The sequence below is a fragment of the Carassius carassius genome, chromosome 9 (assembly GCF_963082965.1).
Source record: "Carassius carassius chromosome 9, fCarCar2.1, whole genome shotgun sequence".
Lineage (NCBI taxonomy): Eukaryota > Metazoa > Chordata > Actinopteri > Cypriniformes > Cyprinidae > Carassius > Carassius carassius.
In genome coordinates this window covers 15,859,860-15,881,867 of record NC_081763.1, presented here as the reverse complement: position 1 = coordinate 15,881,867, position 22,008 = coordinate 15,859,860, and the positions used below count along the sequence as shown (strand labels likewise).

Below are 22,008 nucleotides of genomic sequence, written 5' to 3'. Positions count from 1 at the left end.
TCACTTTTTGGGGGGGCTTTAAGTAATTTGTTCAACCATCAAAATGAAAATTCTTTCATCTTTTAACTACTGTATCTTTATTTCATTCCAAACCTACTGACTTTCTTCTTTCATTAAAAAAAAGGAGAAATTTTTAAAGATCTACTTATTTTGAGGTCATACTTTTTATTTAAAGGAACACTCCGACTTTTTGGGACTTTAGCTTATTCACAGTATCCCCCAGAGTTAGATAAGTCCATACATACCTTTTTTATTTCTGTGCGTTCTTTAAGTGTTATTTGACGCACCCACCGCAAGCCTAGCTTAGCACAAAGACTGGATGTAAATGGATACTGGTAGCAGAGTAATCCCAATAAGTGACAAAATAATGCAAACATTTTCCTATTTACATGTTGTGATCTGTATAGTCACAGTGTGTACAAATAACAAGGCTATATGAGACAGAGACCATTTTTAATCGTATAAATACTGGGAACTATATTCTCACTAGGCGTAGGAGCACAGCTAACGTTACTTGGGCGGAGTGGCTACTTGGGCGGAGTGATTAGCGCAGCACCCGAGACGTGCCGTGGTGAGGAGAAGAGAGTTCGCTCAGAGTTGGAGTAATAGAGTCAGCAATTACTAGATAGTAGATTTATAGTGTACAATCATGTGTGTTCGCTGTATTGTAAAGAACTGCGACAATAAACAGGGGAGACCAGGTATTACTATGATGTTTCATAGAATTCCAACCACAAACGCTGACCTGATGAATCGATAGCTACTTGTTCTGGAAATAGATCCAAACACACCTGTAAACACCATCACGAAGTATTTCGTTTTCTCTGAACATTTTACTGTAGACGACTATTTTGAAAAAATGCAAGTTGCCACACGGACCATGAAACGTGTGCTACAGGATACAGCCATCCCATCGATAATAAAGTCAGGACAAATTAGATCACCTGTTACTGCGGTAAGTGTTCCGTTATGTTTTGAGATGACTAACATTAGCCATACTGTAACAGTGCCATGCTAATGTAATATAACCTTAGTAGTGACACTATTACGTGAATAGGGGGTCCGTGTATCAGTGTATCCCCTTTATTGTTATTATTGTGACACACTGTATGCAATGGCTATACTACAATTTCATTGAACTATGAATGATCATTATAACAAAATCAATTACTTGGTGGACAGCTCACTCGGCATGGGACGTTTCTTCCTGTTGATCTTGTCACAATGGGAAAAAAAAGACAACTGCCGGGTGTATTAGGGCAGAGAAATCTTTCGTGGTAGTGACGCAAATATTTTGATTGTCATCAAGCCTTGACATTGATGGCAATACCCGGTCCCATTCATTACAACAAAGGCACTCGGTTTCTGTCGGCATAGGTTGGCATGTTCCACATTTACACCACCAGTCCGTGTTCGTTCTGATTCTCCCTTCGTCTTACAGCTTCCAAAGTTTGTAACTCCTCGTCTGTGTATTCTGGCTCAAAACTATATGGTTCTGGATCTTGGTTTGATACACAGTAAAATTCCTCAGAAATTTACTCAAGTAAGAGTATAAAGTACCCATCTTTAAATATACTCCGAAAAGTATTAGTTACCCCAAAAAATTACTCAAGTAAATGTAACGAAGTAAATGTAACTCGTTACTACCCACCTCTGCTCTGGGGGATACTGTGAATAAGCTAAAGTCCCAAAAAGTCGGAGTGTTCCTTTAATATAAAATCAAATAAATACCCTCATGCCTTCTCCAAACCTAAATGATGATATTAATAATAACATGATAATAATAATTATTATTACAATTTAAAATAGTTTTCTAATGTAATACATAAAAAAATGTAATTTATTCTTTTGATCCAAAGCTGAATTTTCATACTCTAGTATGAATACTCCTGTCTTCTGTGTCACGTGATCCTTCAGAAATCATTTGAATATGCCGATTTCTTATTAGCTGTCTTTTTTTTTTAAACAGACTCAAACATGTAAACTACTATTCATAAGGGGTCTGTACAATAAAAAAAGATAATAATAATAATAATAATAATTGTATTCAGCATTAATTTGAATACTGTGTTCAGCATTGATAAGAAATGTTTCTTCAGCACCAAATCAGCATATAAGAATGATTTTTGAAGGATCGTGTGACATTAAAGACTGGGGTAATGACTGCTGATAAATCAGTTTTGCCATCACAAGAATATATTAACAATATTTCATAGTATTACTGTTTTTACTGTAACTTTAGAAAAGGCTTTTTTTATTTTAGAAAATGTATTTTTTAGAAAAAACTTTTGGGTCTCTCTTGGTCAACAAGCATCTAAACCTCAGTTAACACCTGTAAAATCCAATTCAGTGTCAAGCGGACAGTAACACTACAATACTTATTGTAGTCATGCAGTCAACAACCCTCAATATATATCAAACACTCTTTAAGAGTTCTCTAACATCACTCTACGCACCTCTCTAGGGTCAGAAAGTCAAACATCCATCGGTTTGAGAGTGATTCTTTCAGGAGATGTGTGAGTGATAGAGAAGGTGAGCAGCAAGCCTTACTCTTTGATGTGTTTGCGACAGGGCACAGAGTTTCTCATGCAGGTGCCTGTCCGGCGCTCCACATTCTCCACGATGACAAAAGGCTTCTCCTCTAGAGTTACAATGTTCAGGTGATTGTCGTCTGTCTCTGCATCACCAAAAGAGTTGAAGCGAGGCCACACAGGAAATTTCAAAGTCAAACTCTGGTTCTCCCATTTGCCCATCTGGAAATAAATTGAAAAGAGGAGTGTCACATTATTGCTCAATAGCTTACTGGCATTATTCTTTTACTTTGCCAACACATCAATGTACACAGTAACAACAGCGACAGAGAAAAAAAAAGAAAAGAAAAAAAAAATAGGTGCTCATAATTGTAATAAAATAAAATAAAAATCGAACTAAAATTAAAATATTAATAAAAAAAATATTGAAACACTTTTTAAGTGTGAAATGTGAAAATGTAAAACGTGTGAATGTGAAATAAATTCTTCAAATTATTTCACACATTTATAATAGTGAGAGAGAAGGTGTGACTCTGTCTCAACCTCACCAGTGTCACACTAACACAGATTTGTTTTTCCTTTGGATGCCATGTTTGTCTGTCTCTGTCTTCTATGGCTAGACTGTGATCACTAAGCATGTATTTGCTGAGGATCCATCCCTGCTTTGTATCTTTCGCTCTCTCTCTCTCTATCTCAGTCCCAGAAAGCAAGGTGTTTGGATAAAGCAATGCTTAAGAGCAAATCATATCAGGTTCACACAGGCCAGGCAAACACATTCATCAAACAGTGCCACATAACACAGTCCCTGTGTCTGAATAAGGAAAAATGTTAAAAAAAAAAAAGTTTACAATTGATGTCATGTAATGTAATAAAGGGAAGTGGGAAGTCGTGGCCTAGTGGTTAGAGAGTTTGATTCCTAACCCTAGGGTTGTGGGTTTGAGTCTTGGGCCGGCAATACCATGACTTAGGTTCCCTTGAGCAAGGCACCGAGCCCCCAACTGCTCCCCGGGCGCCGCAGCATAAATGGCTGCCCTCTGCCCCGGGTGTGTGTTCATGGTTTGTGTGTGTGCACTTTGGATGGGCTAAATACAGAGCATTAATTCTGAGTATGGGTCACCATACTTGGCTGTTTGTCACGTCACTTTTTTTTCTTCACTTTTAAAGAAACAAAAAATAAAACAAAAATAAATTATATTAATCAAATAGTGCCACATATAGTAACATATAGATACAGAGTTTCCTTTATCAGCAGCACAAAATGAAATGTAATACTTAAATACTGCCATCCCTACTTATGTACATAATTCGAAAGTGTTAATATAATGCTTAAATACTTCATTAAACAGTACACCAGCAGTTCCCAGATGATATCCGGAACAGTGCCATTCTGAGGAACAAGAAAAAAAAAAAAGAAACCTGAAAAACACATGACAGTCATGACCAAATCTTCCTAAGAGGGTCAGGTCAGTGCACTGAAGAGAGATGAGCTGTGATCGGGGGGACCGGGGTCTTTCTGTAGCTGCAGTACTGCTAACCAGTGACACAGGACATTTGAGTTAATGCTGTTAATCCTATCAGCAAGCTTTAGGAGGAAGCCGTAATCGCGTTCCTCCTACCCCTGATGAACCGAAGACTGAGGACGTCTCCGACACCGCCAGTGTTTCCTTTATCAGCAGCACAGCCTCCGATTCATCCACAACCTTATTAGAGTCAAAGTGCCTTTCTTTTTGAGTTTCCCCCCACCAAATTTCTCCAACGCTTCTTGTTCTACTGTGTGAAAAATTAATTTCATTAATCTGTCTCATTTGGTTTGATGGTACATTTCTTCTGTCAAGCACTATGGGTAAAAATGGCTCACCAAGCTTATCTGTCTCAACTGAAGACAAAGTAACTACTTGCAGTTTCTGTCGACTCCAGATTCACCATCCTAAAAGTATGATTTATGAATAGTATGTTTTCAGATTACTTTCTTTATTGAAAATAAAACGACATGACCCCTCTTGTACTGTCAGTTGTTTACAGAGATTACGTGCAGACCTTTTAGTAACGCTGAAGTAAAGCCGTGTTATATTCAGGCACAATTGTCTCTTTGTGTGTCCACAGCGATGCTTATGAATGTGTGGCAGGACACATATGTTGCTGTACGTGCTGATGATGGAGCGATAGGCCACAAGCAGTTGAATAATTCAGTGTGTTTTGGAAGGGTGGGCTGATGTCAGCGAGCTCACCAATGAAACAGAGCACAAATGCTAAGAACAACAGAGCGCTTCCTAGAGTTGAAACTGCACCAAGCCATTAATTCTTAATGGAACAGGATTCAGAAATTGCTAAACCTAGCTCAAGTCTCTTTTTTCATTCTTATCGTACTTTATCTCCACCGTCTCATGTGTAGAACATCTCTCTATCTCTCTGTTGCTTTCATTCTGCTCACTTTTGGTCTTTGGCTCAGCTCTCTCTCTGTTTTTCATCGTTATTTGGAAAAGTTTGAGCATTTGTTTTTGAAATCGTTGCTCTTGAAACTTCACAGTATGCATTCATTGCAAATGCACACACATACTTACATTGTAAATATACACAGACATGGAACGTCTGAAGTCTTTCAGACTGAATATAAACAGTATGACATGAACAAGAGTATTGTTATTCTGTGCCAAAATATTCAACAAACAAAAGCGAAATCAACAAGATGCAATTATTAAGTAACTAACATTAATTACTAAATAAACAGCACTTGACCAGACAAAGGTCAGAGGTGCCCTTGAGCAAGACACCAAACCCTCAACTGCTCCCCGGGCGCTGCAACAAAAAAATGGCTGCCCACTGCTCTGGGTGTGTGTTCATGATGTTTGTGTGTATTCACTGGTGTGTGTGCACTTTGGATGGGATAAATACAGAGCACTAATTCCGAGTATGGGTCACCACCAGTGCTTAATTTGTAAATTGCGAGGTCCCGGAACAAAGCGGGGTAACGGATCCGGCATGTGATTACAGGAGGAAGAGGTAACGGAACACTCGCACAATCACATTGCTGGACCAGTTTAAGTGATATTAAGAGCGTGCACCAGTTGGATTTAGTCTGTAAGGTCATGAATAACATGGAAATGCCATGCGATTTAAAAAAAAAACAATTTCCAGAACTAAAAACGTTTTGAAAAATTTGTGGAATTTTATTTTTCAAATCTCTGTGTAATATTTATCAGGTCCTAAATTTCTGTGGGTGTAGCTATATCGCATGGTTTTAATAATTCTCGCAGCATTCAAGTTTATAATGAGGGAAATTCCTGCATTTATTCAACATAGATTTGAATAATAAAATAAATCAACACAAACTATTAGATTAAATCAGTCATTCGAACCCAGTCTTCGAATCCACGAACTCTCTCGGAGCGCACTTCTCATCAGCGCATCTCGCCTGCACTACAGCGACCTGCTGCACGCTGCGATACAAGACTCACTCGCATTTCGATCGGAACAGCTGACAGAACTGTCACTTGACTAATCAGATAATTGTTGCATTGTCACAAAAATTTATAATTTGAACACCTTTTAAGTATTTTAAGCCATTTGGTGCTCGCGCGCTCCACATGCTGTATTATGTGCCCTCACATTCACATCCAAAGCCTGCGAGTATAATATACGAGTTATTGATATTAATATACGAGATGTCTGATTGATTTTACACTCTGCTAAAATACAGGGGGGGAAAGAAAGAAAAGGCAGAAAAATCAATAATCACGATTTTTTGATCAATTTTGCGATTTCGATTTTAATCACGATTTTGACACACACAGACATGCTTTACAGTCATAAATGCATTCAGTATAAATTTTAAACATATTTCCAAAGGAAAACCAATGAGAGCTTTATCAAATGTCTCTAGAACAGACATAAGTCAAAATAATCAGTAAAGATGTAAAACAAAATGTCTAGACATATGGAAAAAATAAAAAATAAATAAAATAAAACCGTGTTCAGGGATTCTTTTTTTTTTTTGCCATGCATTGGTCATAGAGCTCACTGTAGCGGTGCCTCAGGTGATATATGTTTTGCCCAATATATTTATTGCCCAAGGGTCACACGTACTCCATCTGCAGTGCGTATACAGTAAGTTGTACGCGGTTCAGAAGCAGCAAGGAGAGCGCATTATTGTAATGTGAAAGCACATTTAAATAATGCGCAAGCGTGAATCTATCCACTCGCACCAGTGATGCGTGGGTCAATGTATTAATAACCCGCACCCAACCGACGTTTTCAACTAACCCGCCCGCAACTCGGACTGAAAAAATAAATATATATATATATATTGTACCCGACCCGCTTCCTTTCCCGCATTTTTAAAAAGCAGTAAATGCTCATCATAGCGTCATTGGGCCATAGGAACGTAGGCAAGACTAACTAGGCAAAAAAAAAAAAAACGTAATATATTATAATTTTGTCAAAAAATCGTCAGTAAGCTCATAATTTGTACTAAAATAGTCTAGTCTGGCTATGTCTATTTGTATGTTTCTGCAAAGTCAGCAGACATTGAGGCTCGGGTTTGTTCTGATCAGAGCTCGTGAGCGGAGAGCGCATTTCTGAATATCCCGATCCGCTCGCTCATTCCGTGGGGTCTCGCTCAACCCAGAATGGCCTGCTGGTTCGAAAATATGCAAGGAGTCATTTTATTGTTTAGTAATAAACTGTGTCGCTGCAAAGATGAAGTTGACAATGCAGACTCACCATGAACGCCAGATAGAAATGCACATTTCATATGGATTACATCATCAGAGAGTAGCCCATTTATTTTGGTTTTAATATTTTCATTTAAAAGTAGACATTTCAAGCTTTCTGTAATATATAGTCTATATTTCTCAAATCTGTGAGGCACACGCTGAGTTTAGTTCACATGCAATGCAAGTGATCCTGCCGGCGCCTTATTACATTGTCTGCTAGGCTATCAACTGATTGCTAAAACATTGATCAAAATTAAGATACAATTTATACAAAACAAAAATCTTTTAAAATTAGTTTTCTATAAAACAAAACTTAATGAAGTCGTCAAAATCATGTTTTGCTCTCCATGCAGTCTTCTTTGCCGCCTCCATCTCTACGTGCAGACTGGGCTTGTGCGTCATCTTCATGCCAGTTATTCAGCCAATAAAGTGTAGGCCTATGTAGTTCAAAAATGTGTCTAGTACTTATATAAATGACAAAGGTTTAATTGGCATTTTTATTTCAAAGGACCCGACCGACCGACCTCGACCCGAATATCATTAAAAATATTTTTGGATGACTCGTAAAAAAGTGGGCACTCCTGCACCTGAACGAACAAATACAAATCGCAGTTTAAACATGCATACAGAAAAAAAGATGTAAAAGTTCATAATTCAGCACCTGCGCAAGTGTTCTGTGTGCATGAAGAGACATGTCTCAAAGAATAAATGTGGAATTTGCCTCTTCATGCTCTTGTACTGACAAATACATACAAAATAATGTCAAAATACCAGTCTTGGAGAGTATCCTTGAAAAAACTTTCAGCTATGTCTAAAGTGAAAGTAAACAGTGGAGAAAGAAATCGGATGTCTATCATTATAATGGACATATTGTCTCTTAAAGTGACCACGCCTATCATCATCGGATTTGCAACGGTGTCAGGCAGCTGATGTGTAGACAGTAGCCAAAGCATGACACCTCGCTCTTTATTCAACCAAATTGTAGTAACGCGACACTTTACATTCTCAGCAAACATAACGGCGTTGTAACGATGGGAAAAGTAATTAATTAGATTACTCCGTTACTGAAAATTAAACTCCGTTAGTAACACCGTTATACTTAAACGCTGTTACTCCCAACATTGGCGGTGAGGGCGTACAGCAGGATGGGGTCTGACTGTCAACACCACAATGACAGAAGTGGTCTGCCAATGGAGTACCAATGTCCCACCCACATCTCCTGTCTTTACTGTTGGAGATGAACAGCCGTCAGTAGTGTCATCTTTCAAATATCTGGGGAGTTTTCTCTCTGAGGATAGTGGCATCGACAATGAAATCCAGAGCCTCCAGCTGCCTTTGGGAGTCTTCGATGTAGAGTCTTTCATAATAAGAACCTTCATCCTTCCACAAAGGTGGCTGTATACCAAGCGGTCTGTCACCACCCTTCTTTATAGCTGTGAAGCATGGGAAACCTACTGCCGTCACATCAAGTCCTTAGAGCACTTCCACATAAGCTGCCTTTAGCGCATTCTGAGAATTACTTGGCGTAATCATGTGCCTCACACTGAAATACTTAAAAAGAATAACTGCAGAAGTATTGAGGCCATTACTACCCAGCGTCAACTGCAGTGGTTCGGGCATGTGATAAGGATGCCCCTATGTCAGCTGCCCCGCAGAGTACTATATGGCCAGTTACATCATGGTCGATGCTCAGCTGGGGGTCCGGAGAAGCGCTATTAGGATCAGATGAAGAACGCCTTGAGAAAGTGTAAGATCAGACCTGAGGATCTGGAAGATGTTGCTGCTGACTGCACCATCTGGCGACAGCTATGTGGAGATGGGGTTCGTACACTAGAGATGGAGAGGACAACCAGAAGACAGCAAAAGCAAGCCAGGAGAAATGCAGCCAGAGCTGCCAGTGTGACCACCACCACCATCACGTACATATGTCCCACCTGCAATAGAGCTTGTGGGTCCAGGATAGGACTGTTCAGCCATCAAATATCTCACCGTTAAAGGCGTGGACTTCATCAACGGATTTCGATGGACAACCGAAGAAGAAGTATATATATATATATATATATACACTTTCTCTTTTGTGTGAAAGTTGTTTGCTTTTAAGAACAAAGCGAAAGAGAGTGAATATTCAACCATCCATAAACCAAGAAGACACTTTAAAAGGAAGGAACTTGTAAAGCAGAAAGAGAAAAAGACAAAGAAATTGGATACATTAAAATGATGAAGAAAGGCTCTTGTGTTCCAGAAACTAAGTAATGACAGTGTTTGAGCCACTTAAAATCTAATCAAACAACACAGGCAATGTAGCGCCTGTGATCAAAACAGCCCCATCCCGCCACATGCAAAGCAAGCCGCCTGCGCCTATGCATTTCAATGACCTCATTAGATAAATATAATTAAAAGGGAGCTTTGTGATGCAATGGAGCAGAGAATCCAAATTAAGATGCTTAATTTCATCTTCATTGTATTACTGCTCTTAATAGAGAAGCAAGTTTATTTTCTCATTTTATTCGACTTCAGTTGCGTTTAGAATAACAGTAAAAAGAGGCTCTAGTGGATACAGGAACAAACTAATCTGTGACCACTTGATTTGAGGGGCCCCAATGGTTGCAGATGTTGTGAAGACAGTTTATTAGAATAAGTATTTTATTAAGTATTTCAATTAATGATGAAAGTCCTAGGAAAATGGAAAATGTATTAAGAAGTTGAGTGAGACTAACAGCACTGCACTGACAGTAAACTCACTGCTTTTGACAGATAATCTAGATTAAACGTGAGGTAGATACTAAACCAGTGCCTTAGGAAATGTCAATATACCACAAGTTGGGAAAGATGCTACAGATCATCTATTGTGAATGCAGTGTAGCTGTTTTGCCAAGCAATAGTTTGATATATCGAACCTTGTTTACGTACTGTCAGACAGGGTACTTACTGATGTCAGCTGACAGCTAATGAACAACTGCCATATCACCAAATGTTTGTAAAAACAATACATTTTCTGTACACTCAAACAGACATGTTTTTTTTTTTATGATAATGTGCTTGTCTTGCTGATAAGACGTTCCCTGACAGTGTTTATTGTTTCACCCACTATGAACCCCTGCAGAAACACACACAGGAAAAACGAATTTTGTGAGGAAACAGAGCTACATACATTTCTCAGTCATTTTATTTTATTAAAGACAATCAAAATAAATCTATAAAAATCTTTTAATTTATAATTGTATTTATTATTTTAGTGTTTTATAAATTATTTTGATGATTTAATATTGTATTTTATATTATAAGATTTTTTTATTATTATTATTAATGTAACCCTCAAAGTCTCAGGTATTTCTTTTGAATAAATCATTACTTTAATTGTGACCATTAAACAGTTATCTTTTACTGTATATCCTATAAATGTGTACAATAATTGTTTTTAATATTGTTTATTATTTTTTTAACCCTATTTTAAAAACTACATATTTATATAAAGTAAAGTAAAATCAAATCAAATCAAATCAAATCAAATCAAATAAAATCAAATCAAACCTAGTATTGCCAGTGAGTTCAGTCATATACTTTGCAGTGTATATATTGCACCACTGACCCATAGTGCATGCAGCACATATGGAACGATCTAATCTAACATCCTCTAACCTTCACTGGGAACTATTTATTAGGTGCTGGATGGCTAGAAAAGTCATTAGCACTTTACCACAGGGATAGGAAATTAGCATTTTAATTGTTTGCGCGCTGTGCTTTTCCATGGTCACAGTGCAAAAAGAGTTTGTGCTTTTACATCTCAACCTGCTTCTATTCCAATCAACATCTGCCCCCTTCAGGAGTGATTACTTGAGTGTCACACAATATCAGAGCGCTCTTGCTTCACCTACAAGCCCTGGGAGGATGAAGAAAGGCTTGTGACAAGCCTTCATAGATGCTTTACCCTCAAAAGTGACAGAGAGGAATTGAGTTGAATGAGAACGCCTTCGCCAGGTGAAAACAGTATAATGCCCATCCTGGAGACTTGCTTGCAGAGAGCTATTAATAAGATAAAACGCTCCATGTCTAATTTGGTTGAGGAGGTATAATTAATGACTCCTGTGCAGAGGGGAGGGGTTGTGTGTACACTGAGCACTAACCAAACAGCTAGCTTGAAAGCGGCTGACACTCAGCAACGTGTCTGCTGCTGCCCACTCAAAATTCCACATAAGTAGAGCTGCGGCTTGCTGCAGAGTATTGACCTTGGATACTTCACTCTATATATTTCTACAAGCATCATTTATTACCAGGGCCAAAAGATGCTTAAGTGAATTATGATATGGGTATTGAGTACTGATGTGGGAGTCGTACCCTGAGGGTTGATTAATTGTTCATATCAATGCTGCAGAACAGTGGAGCACCTGACAAAAATGAAAATCTGTTCACTGACATGGCCCTGGTAGTAGAGCGATGGACAGAGATGCCCATGAGAATATACTGCTCAAACTTTCTTAAAGGAACAGTATACCTAAATATGAAAATATTAATAAATTAATAAATTAAATAAGTATCATTTGGAAATAAAGTATTTACATTTTAAATAATACTATTTAAATAATATTTAATTTGAAATTAATAAATATTTATAATTTTTAAAATGTATTAAACCATTTTAAATAAAAAACAAAATATTGCAATAAAATAGATACTGAAAACAGAGAAGTCAATAGTAATTTAAATCAATTGATAACTACAACACAACACATTTTGTTGTGTTTGTCACAAAAATCAATGTACACATTCAGAATACTATGGGAAATATTGACAACTTTTTTCATCCTTTAATGGTATAATAATGGTATCCTTTAATTTTAAGCTTGAAAGCCTTACTTCCCCTTTCACTTACACTGCGTGGAATAAATAAGTCCAGAACATTCTTCAAAATTATGATAATCATTTTGTATTCCAAAGAAGTAATAAAGTCATACAGAGACATGAGTGTGCATAAATGACGACAGATCATTCATTATGAGCCAACTATTCTTGTGATTTGAATGGCCAGCAATTAAAGAGAGGGAGGAAAAACTCATAGGTTTATGTGGTGCACATTGTTCAGCCCATTAAGGGAGCAATTATATTCTTTTTTGTTTGTAAAAGTCTGTCTGGGTTGTCTGTGTGGGCAGCAGTTGTTCTGTTGAAGTCCCATGTGGATCCAAGATCCAGCATTCAGCCAACATGAGACAATGACAACAGATTTTCTGGCTGCCAATCAGAGCTGAGGGCAAGTTTAATCACAGAGGCTGGATCTGTAATTAGCCTTTGCAGAAAACCAAACTCCTCCGTAACTTCGGAGGAGGATGGATTTGCTTTAAGCGTGAGATGTTGATTATTTATAGTTCAATAGCGGTAGCAGAGCTGGACTGAGTAGCATGGGATTTCTGTGTGACTGAGACATTATTAAGATGGGAGAGAGTGAGAGAGAGAGAGAGACAGAGAGAGAGAGAGAGAGAGAGAGAGAGAGAGATAGGGGGGGAAGCAAGATAAACAGAGGAATATAAGAAACAGGGCTTTAATGTGCGTCATGAGGTGCTGCTGCGCAGTTGTTTTCATCAAAGCCTCTGGTCATGATTTACAGTGACCCGCTTTTTAATTAAAAGCAGCAACACTGTTTGTTTAATTGCCTCTCGGCCACAGTTTTGCCACAGAGTCACCCATATTGCAAATACAACGACCTGCTCGGTTTTAGATTGTCATTTGAGTCTATTTACTGAATCTCAAACCTGGTTGATCCACTGGGGTTATGCTTCATCTGACGCCAGCCAGCTCCCTGTCTAAATTCAGATGAGACCAGTCTTCCCTGAGGATTTTAGGCAAATCTGTGTTTCATAGACATATTTTGAGATTTTAATCCTGCCTCAATCAAACATGTTTGTGTTTTTCTCATACAACCTCGGGTGAAAATTACAGAGCAATTTAACTACTGTTTTTCAGTAACTTGGAGGTCCTCTGAGAAACTGAATCCCATTTGTTTAAAATAGCATGTGATTGTGATAAACATATTATTATTTTTTTCACATTGCTTCTCTTCATTTATGTTGACCTTGCCAAATCCTGTTACAAATACTCTCCAAACAGCACATTTAAATGCCATTATTTATGCACCATCATGTCACTCTAAACACATGACATGATAAAAAATAAATAGATATATAATATAATGTAACATATATATATATATATATATATATCCTTTTTTTTCGCAGTATTTTAATTTGTAACTACAATTTAATTTTTTTTAATGTTTTTGATTATTTTAATCATGATTTTTTATTTTTTTTTTTTTTTTCATTACATAATGACTGAAAAGAAGAAGGAAAAATAAAAGCATAATCTCACACAATCTGCGTGATACACTGAGTGTTCACACATATTAAACATTCCATCCCACCATCGAATAAAAGTCCTGGCACTGTTCAATGATGACTCAACATTTTAATGAAGTTGTGTGATTTTTTTAGGGCCGCCTAAATTGAAAGGGAACACAGTGGCGAAAAATGAAGGCTGGCTTTCAAGGTGACAACAGTACAGTTTATATGCTATAGTACAGAGCTTGTATTCACCCTCTCTCTCTCTGTGTGTGTGAAAAAAGACAGGAAGAAGAATGGAAGCAGGACAGCAGCTTATTTCTTGTGACTATGAGCCAGGCCAATTCTCCACAGGTCTCCAGTAGGTCACACAAATAGGAGGACCACTTTAAGAGGGCCAACATTCCATTACTCGGTCGGGCAGTAGTATCAAAATAATCAGCGATAGCCAGATTTATGGGCAATATCAAGAGGACGCCCTGAACAGAGATGAGTAGGACAGAGCTGACCCCCTCAGAAGGGATTACTGATGGGAAGCTACGGCCCCTGAGTAAATTACACAACACAAACAATTTGCCACACGCCCGCCAAGGCCGAGAGCAAAGGGAGCGAGGGGGAGAGCGAAAGTGACAGACAAAGAAAGAATGAAAAGGATTTCTGCATAATGTTTGAGGAGATGAAGGGCACTTTCAGCTCATCAGTAGTCAAAAACACCTCTGTTGCCCTCCCCTAATGCCTTGCACCATTCTTAAACCATTCAATGCCTCCATTCTAAAATAAAAGCCATTTGTGCAAACACTTATTCACCAGAAGAAAGCTGTAGTCTCGAGACGGCTGCCTTCTAATTCTTTCTCCTGCAGACGTCTTGTTTAAGTGAAATCCCCTTCTGATGGCTTCATTTTGAACACGTCTTCTCCCCGTACAGACAGACAGACAGCTGTGTGGTGAACGGCTGGTCACACCTGCATTACACTGCCTAAATGTTTGCACTCGTTCTTCTAGGCTTGTTTGCCGAGGCAGAGAGCACCAGTAATTACACAGTATGAAAAAGCTGTTTAAGGATCAAGTTTCAGCTCTCCAGAGGATCACATGCTTGACATTATTACGGATACAGCGGAGTACTGGAAAACAGCTAGAATACTTTTCATTGAGATCCTTTAGGTCTACTAAGAAAAGGGTAAATTTAATTTTGAAGAATGTAATTTCATTATTTGACAAAACTGTCAAAAATTGAAAGAACATATGTAGTTTTCATTTTTTTTATAATAAAGATGTTTACATTATTCAGAGAAACTGATAAAAAAATCCAAAACAAAACATTGTAACACAGCATTTTGAAATAACATAACATATACTGTAAAATGAAAAAATAAATAAATAATCAATACGTGGCATTATAAGTGCCAATAATTGGCAACAGAACTAATAGATGGTCTGATTATTAAGGGCACACATTTTTTTCTAGTTTCAAAGTAACAAAAGAAAAGAGAACCAATAGTAGAAGGGAATGAATGGATAGGCACAGTTAAATGACCCAAAAAGCTATCTTCTTAAATGACTGCATTAGTCCAACCCTTTTTGTTCTTTTCAAACCTGGGCTTGGTGTGACATAGTGGTCACATTATGGGCTGAAAACAAAAGGTCAATTTCCACTGTAACAGGCGTAGCTCTATGCTGTAGGGTGGGCCATAGGGCTCCCACGGTAGGGCTGACAGGCCCTCACTTAACCTCATCTTACTCTAGGGCAGATGTATCAGTTAAATATTTCATAAAATGCCAGCCACAGCAAGAGGATCTGTTGTGTTGCCATCCTCCTATAAAGTTATCTTTCCTGTGACGGCACGGTGAACATTGAATGGAGGAATGAGAGTTTCTGCTATCAGACCAAGCACTTCAATGTTGACCATGACAACATGCAGCGAGTCTTGACCGTCCCATCAGTCAAACTCTGTTGATTTGATAGGGCATTAAATTAGGCAGCAGACAAGCACATCATCAAGTGTATCTCCACAGCAGAATGCAGTGGCTATGAAGGGCAGAGCTGTGAGTGTCAGGGTAGTGAGGGATGGAGACGGAGAGGGGCACGGCCGTAAGTATGACGGACAGCGGAGGTGAAGAGAAACACACCAGGCTTACTAAAGAGAATTACACCTTATCTCTGCTGGATGAGTTAAAGCCAGTGCAGGCAGCTCCCAACCTCCTCCTTTTCTACTGCTTATTCTCACATGTTCTGTCTTTGTATTTTTCTCCTTGCTTCATTCTGGCTCCTGGCTCATCAGTTTGTTTGTGCTTTTATTCCTTTTTAGTAATTTTTTTTTTTTTTTCATTTTTAAAATTTGGTCTCCTCCCTGTTTCTCTCCCCTTTCTTTCTTTCTTTCTTTCTTTCTTTCTTTCTTTCTTTCTTTCTTTCTTTCTTTCTCTCTTTTAGTTCCAGTGGCAAATTAGTTTTCACTGGCATAACAAATACCGTATTTGACTTATTTTGCGTTGATTTGGCAAAAAAAATAATAATAATTATATATATATATATATATATATATATATATATATATATATATATATATATACTGTATATCAAAACATATCTACTGTACAGTGCAAAAACTACTGATCACGGTTTACTGGAGTATGTTTTACAAGAAAAATTTTATTTAAGTTTTTCTGTCAAAATGTACACTGATTTTTTTTCAATGTTTATCAACAAATAAAATATACAAATAAAAACAAACAAAAAATTGTCATTAAAATAATATAAAATTAGAAATCAATTACAATGTAACGAATTTTATTTTTAGTTATTATGTTTCAAATATATTAATTATGAGTTATAAAAAATAATAATTAATAATAAATAAATAAATAAATAATATATATGTCAGTCGCTGGTGTATATTTTGAGCAATAGCCAAAAAAACATTGTATGGGTCAAAATTATAGATTTTTCTTTTATGCCAAAAATCATTAGGATATTAAGTAAAGATCATGTTCAATGAAGATATTTTGTAAATTTCCTACTGCAAATATATTAAAACTTAATTTTTGATTAGTAATATGTATTGCTAAGAACTTCATTTGGACAATTTTAAAGGCGATTTTCTCAGTATTTACATTTTTTTGTACCCTCAGAATATAGATTTTCAAATAGTTGCATCTCGGCCAAATATTGTCCTATCCTAACAAATCATACATCAATGCAAAGCATATTTTGTCAGCTTTCAGATGCTAGATGTTATATAAATCTCAATTTTGAAAAAAGACTGGTTTTGTGGTCCAGGGTCACATATGTCTTCCTTTATTTCTTTCCTGTTATGAGAGAGCTGTGGCACAATCATTTTCCACTGTGAGAAGGCAAAAATGACAGAGAGATCCATTTCACAGTGACATAGCTTACAACAATAACCTTCAACAGAATCAGTTCCAAAAAAATCCAGAGGGTATCCCACCACCTCTAACTTAGTGAGCATTAAATATTTCTTTTCTATGTGTGTGTATATGACAGGAAAAGCCAGAAAGAAAGAAATGCAGTATGTTGACTGTTACTTGACCGGCAATTATGACCCTCAGAGTCTCAAGTCTTTCCTCCATCTAGCGGTCAATCCTCTGTCATGGAGGGATCACTCAGATAAATATCTCTCTCGGCTAAGGTGCTCACAGGTTCAGCGCTATGGCCCCATTCAGCAGCTTTGTCAATAAATACAATTCTGAGGGCAAACTGTAGCGAGCCACAGTCCAGCAGATCTCGTTCATCAGATTTTGATTAACTCAAGGTTCAGATGATTTCCAAGCTCACTGACTGCAATAATACCTGCACTTTGAGCCACAGGGACGAGCTTACGGATGTTTGCTTCAAACACACTTTTTAAGCATTGAAACGGTCGGCAGCCAAATATAGCAAATAACTAGATATTAGTAGTCAGAACACTGTGATGACACAGCGTGCATGGACTAAAGTGTGAATTCATGAATATGTAAGTGCAAAGCTCAGATTATAATGTTAATTATTTACTAACTTGGCTACGTATGATTCCGAGACACTTTGTACATCACAGACTGTTGGTTTTAGGATTCACACTGAGATCAACTCTGTTATGTGGGCAGTGTGTGCCACAAAAACACACACACACCACTGCCCTTGTAAGACTGGAGTGAATGGCCATGTCGCCCCTGACTGTACCAGTCACTTCCAGGCATTGAAGAGGCCCATCAGCAGCCAAGATGCTCAGACTTCATCTGTTTTAATCAGCCGATCATGTTCTCCTCCTGGCTCTCCATGAGAGCACTTCTCTCCCGCTTGGCGTCAAAACAAAAACACGGCATATCTCAACCACCCCCCAAACAATCAGCCCATAGAGGCCTCTGACTGGCCTCATCAAGCCTCGGGTTCTGGAGCCGTCTTCATCGCTCCTTCATCTCTAATTGGCATTCAGACCAGCTCTCAACACAGCAGCTGGAGCAGGGTCTTGCCAGCACTGTCTGTTTGGCTTGAATGCAGAATGATTGGTGGTTTTGTGATGCAGAGACTTTTTTTGTCCATTTCATGTTACACTGCCCTACGTAGACTTGAGCATTTATGTCAAAGGCTGCTTACCCCAAGCAGCCAATATATATATATATATATATATATATGCAAATACAAAAATGTATTATAGAAAACAAATACTAAAGCTTACTTATCTTTTATTTATGTTTTAGGTGAATTATAAATGATATACTGTAGTATTACATATTTATTATAGGTTTTATTTAAAACACTTTATATATATAAAAACTGATTAAATTTTAGAAAAAAAAATGTGTTACACACACACAAACACACACACACACACACACAAACACACATACACACACACACACACACACACACACACACACACACACACACACACACACACACACACATACATACTGTATATATAAATATACACTACCTGTCAAAATTTATGAATAATTACTTTTTTACTTTTTCAAAGACATCTCTTATTCTCATCAAGACAGGATTGGATTAAATATATTAAAAACAATACTACAAATTAAAATAACTGTTTCTAATTGAACATACTGTACAGACATACAGTACAGAACAAAAGTTTGGACACACCTTCTCATTCAAAGAGTTTTCTTTATTTTCATGACTATGAAGATTGTAGAGTCACACTGAAGGCATCAAGGGCTATTTGACCAAGAAGGAGAGTGATGGGGTGCTGCGCCAGATGACCTGGCCTCCACAGTCACCGGACCTGAACCCAATCGAGATAGTTTAGGGGTGAGCTGGACCGCAGACAGAAGGCAAAAGGGCCAACAAGTGCTAAGTATCTCTCGGGGAACTCCTTCAAGACTGTTGGAAGACCATTTCAGGTGACTACCTCTTGAAGCTCATCAAGAGAATGCCAAGAGTGTGCAAAGCAGTAATCAAAGCAAAAGGTGGCTACTTTGAAGAACCTAGAATATGACATATTTTCAGTTGTTTCACACTTTTTTGTTATGTATATAATTCCATATATAATTCCACATGTGTTAATTCATAGTTTTGATGCCTTCAGTGTGACTCCACAATTTTCAGAGTCATGAAAATAAAGAAAACTCTTTGAATGAGAAGGTGTGTCCAAACTTTTGGTCTGTACTGTATATATATATATATATATATATATATATACACGTAATTTATTCTTGTGATGGCAGTGAAGCTTAATTTAAGCAGCCTTTATTCCAATCATCAGTGTCACGTGATTCTTCAAAAAATAATTCTAATATGTTCTTTCAACAACATAAAAAATGTTTTATTATGATTATGATTATGATTATTATTTTCCTGTTGGCTTAATATTTCTTTGCAACTTTTCTTTGCATCCCCAATAATACAAAAAAGCACTGTGCCAATAAGACTGTACAGCAATCCTATCTGACAATATTTTACCATGGTACTGCAATATATAACATCACACAGAATGACTATCTAAACTACTATCTGTTTATTTTTTTATGCTGATTTTTTTTATACAACCATGCTGTCAGTACAAGAAAAAAAAAAAATATATATATATATAAAATTTTATTTATTTATTTATTTATTTTCTTTTAAGAAGGAAAAGGTAATGGTTATGACACTAGTGTCCATTGCACTTAAAACACAATGAACCTAGTGTATTGCATAATGACTGTAAACTTGTCATGGTTGTGGTTTTCTTTTAAAACTGTGACTGGATGGAGAGCGGAGCAAGTACTTCAGCAATCTACTATGACACAGTTGTCAAAATACTGTGTGTACTCATGATGAGCAAAGCAGCGAATCAACACTTTTCCGTACACTTCATTTTTGCATCTATTTTGCTGTTTTAATGAATGCACAAAAAAAAAAAACAAAGCTTGAGAAATAAGAAACTCAAAGGCGACAGACATTCCCAACTGTGACGTGATTACACCAAAACCGTTCCAGTCACAATAAGATCAGTTGAAACAAACAGAGAACAACCAGATGCTTGTGTCTGGAAGAGCTGCCCAGACATAACTTGCAGACTAATCACAATCACATACTTGGTAAATGAAAACAACGGTAAAATTTGTGTAAACTGCTTTCGTGGCAGCCTCTAGTGTTGTGTATCATTAATAAAAAAAAATTCACACATAGACACAGGCCTATTATTTACAGCCAAAACCTACTATTGTATTACATCTTTTTATATCTAGCTGTAGCTTGAAAGGACGCTGATACAAATTTACAAGCATTTCCTAGTGCTCTAGTGGAGAACACATCCGATTTCTCGACTGCTGCTACACCTGACTGAAACTGCAGCACTATAAGTAGAAAAGGTTTTGGCAGAGACAAAACAAATGCATATATTATTAACTTCAAGTTCATTTCTGGTGACATAAGCAACAGCAACAGTTGGTGATGCGGCAAAGTCATTTCAGTTCTGAATGTTGTACTTTATACACACATTTCTGTTTCCAGTCTGCATATTTATGCATCATTACAAAATGAATTGCTTTTAATTTTGAGCAACCCTTCTGAACTGATCTTATTTTATCCTTAATGAGTGGGGTTGCATCTAGGTTGTTTGTTAGATTGATAGTTGCATCATACGTTTGATAATGTTAAAAAACACACACACACTAAAGTTCCAGTGACAACTGCCTTTGTATTTGTATTTTATGTCCTTTACCCAATATAGGAACACCATTTAAGGCATTTACAGGTTTAAACATTATAGGTGCAAGATCAATGTCATTCTTTGTAGTATCTGCACTCAGTTACTGCCATTACTGCAGACTTTGCAAAAGTGCAATATGCTTTACGACGTGCTGCACACTAATGGCCACGTAGATTTGTCATCAGGGCAAGGTGTGAGATATTGCTTTGGTTCAACAGGGCTGTAAATCTGTCCCATGCTTTTGTCTTTGCTCTGCCTGCAGTTCACACTGATGAATAGGCTTTGTCAGATTAATATCAACATAGTGTGGTGTCAAACTGCATTACACTGCAGTTACATTCCTTAGAGTTATGCATTTGACATGTAACTCAAGCCCCCCCCCCCCCCCCCTTCTGCTGTCCTCCTCCATGAAGCTGCACCCCTGCGAGCAGCATATTTTCAATCCATTGAGATGCAACCCAAATGAGTAGTAAGTTACTCTGCCGTGTGGTTGCCAAGTTTGTGTGGTTATTTCCTACTAAATTGTGATTCTTTTCCGGACAATTGTAATCCCGTGTTTTCTGTCATCATTTATCGTTCATCGTTTCCAAAACTCTGTCCAAAATATGTGACAGGACACAGCCAGAGTGACAACCAGTTCAACATTATTTCCTCTTTAATCAACTTCAACGAGAGGCTGGACATGGAATTAATTGATGTAATTACTTTCATGTGGATTTCATTTGGCACCATAGCAGCTTGATCTTTGCAACTGTCAGCTCCCTGATAAAACGAGGGAGTGTTAGGTTTGCACATGGCCACTGGGAAGTGTAGACTGCAAAGTGTCAAAGGTTATTTTTAGATTTACTGAGGCCCAATAATTGAGCCTTCTGCCATTTGTTGTCCCATCACAAGAGTCAGAGCCCATCCAGAAATCTGGAGTGCTGGAGTAAAAAAAAAAAGACTTGACACGGCCTGGTATCTCTCACAAAAACTTTAAAATAGTAGTTTTTTTTTTTTAACCAATCAAAAGTTTAAGGTCAGTAAGATTTTTTTTTATATTTCTCAAACACTTATGCTCACCAAGGCTGCACTTGTCTGATCCAAAAAAAAAAACATTAAAAAGGGTATAATATTATCACAATTTCAATTTTATCAGTTTTGAAAACATTTCTGCTTTTTACAAAAAAAATTTTGTTGAAACAGAAATCTTTTGTAAACTTTTTTGTAACTTTATAAATATATGTACAGTACTGTAACTTTAGATCAATTTAATGCATAACCTTTCTCAGTAGAAGTATACATTTCT

The 22,008-nt window shown here is 37.3% G+C and overlaps 1 protein-coding gene across 1 annotated transcript in view; it reads right to left on the bottom strand.

The window, feature by feature from the left end:
- LOC132149076 (glutamate receptor ionotropic, NMDA 2A-like) overlaps positions 1-22,008 on the bottom strand; it is a 148,973-nt gene that overhangs the window by 23,366 nt on the left and 103,599 nt on the right. The window contains exon 5 of the mRNA XM_059557994.1: positions 2,551-2,753. Within this exon, the coding sequence (XP_059413977.1) occupies positions 2,551-2,753 (203 nt within the window). The remainder of the gene's footprint in view (positions 1-2,550; positions 2,754-22,008) is intronic.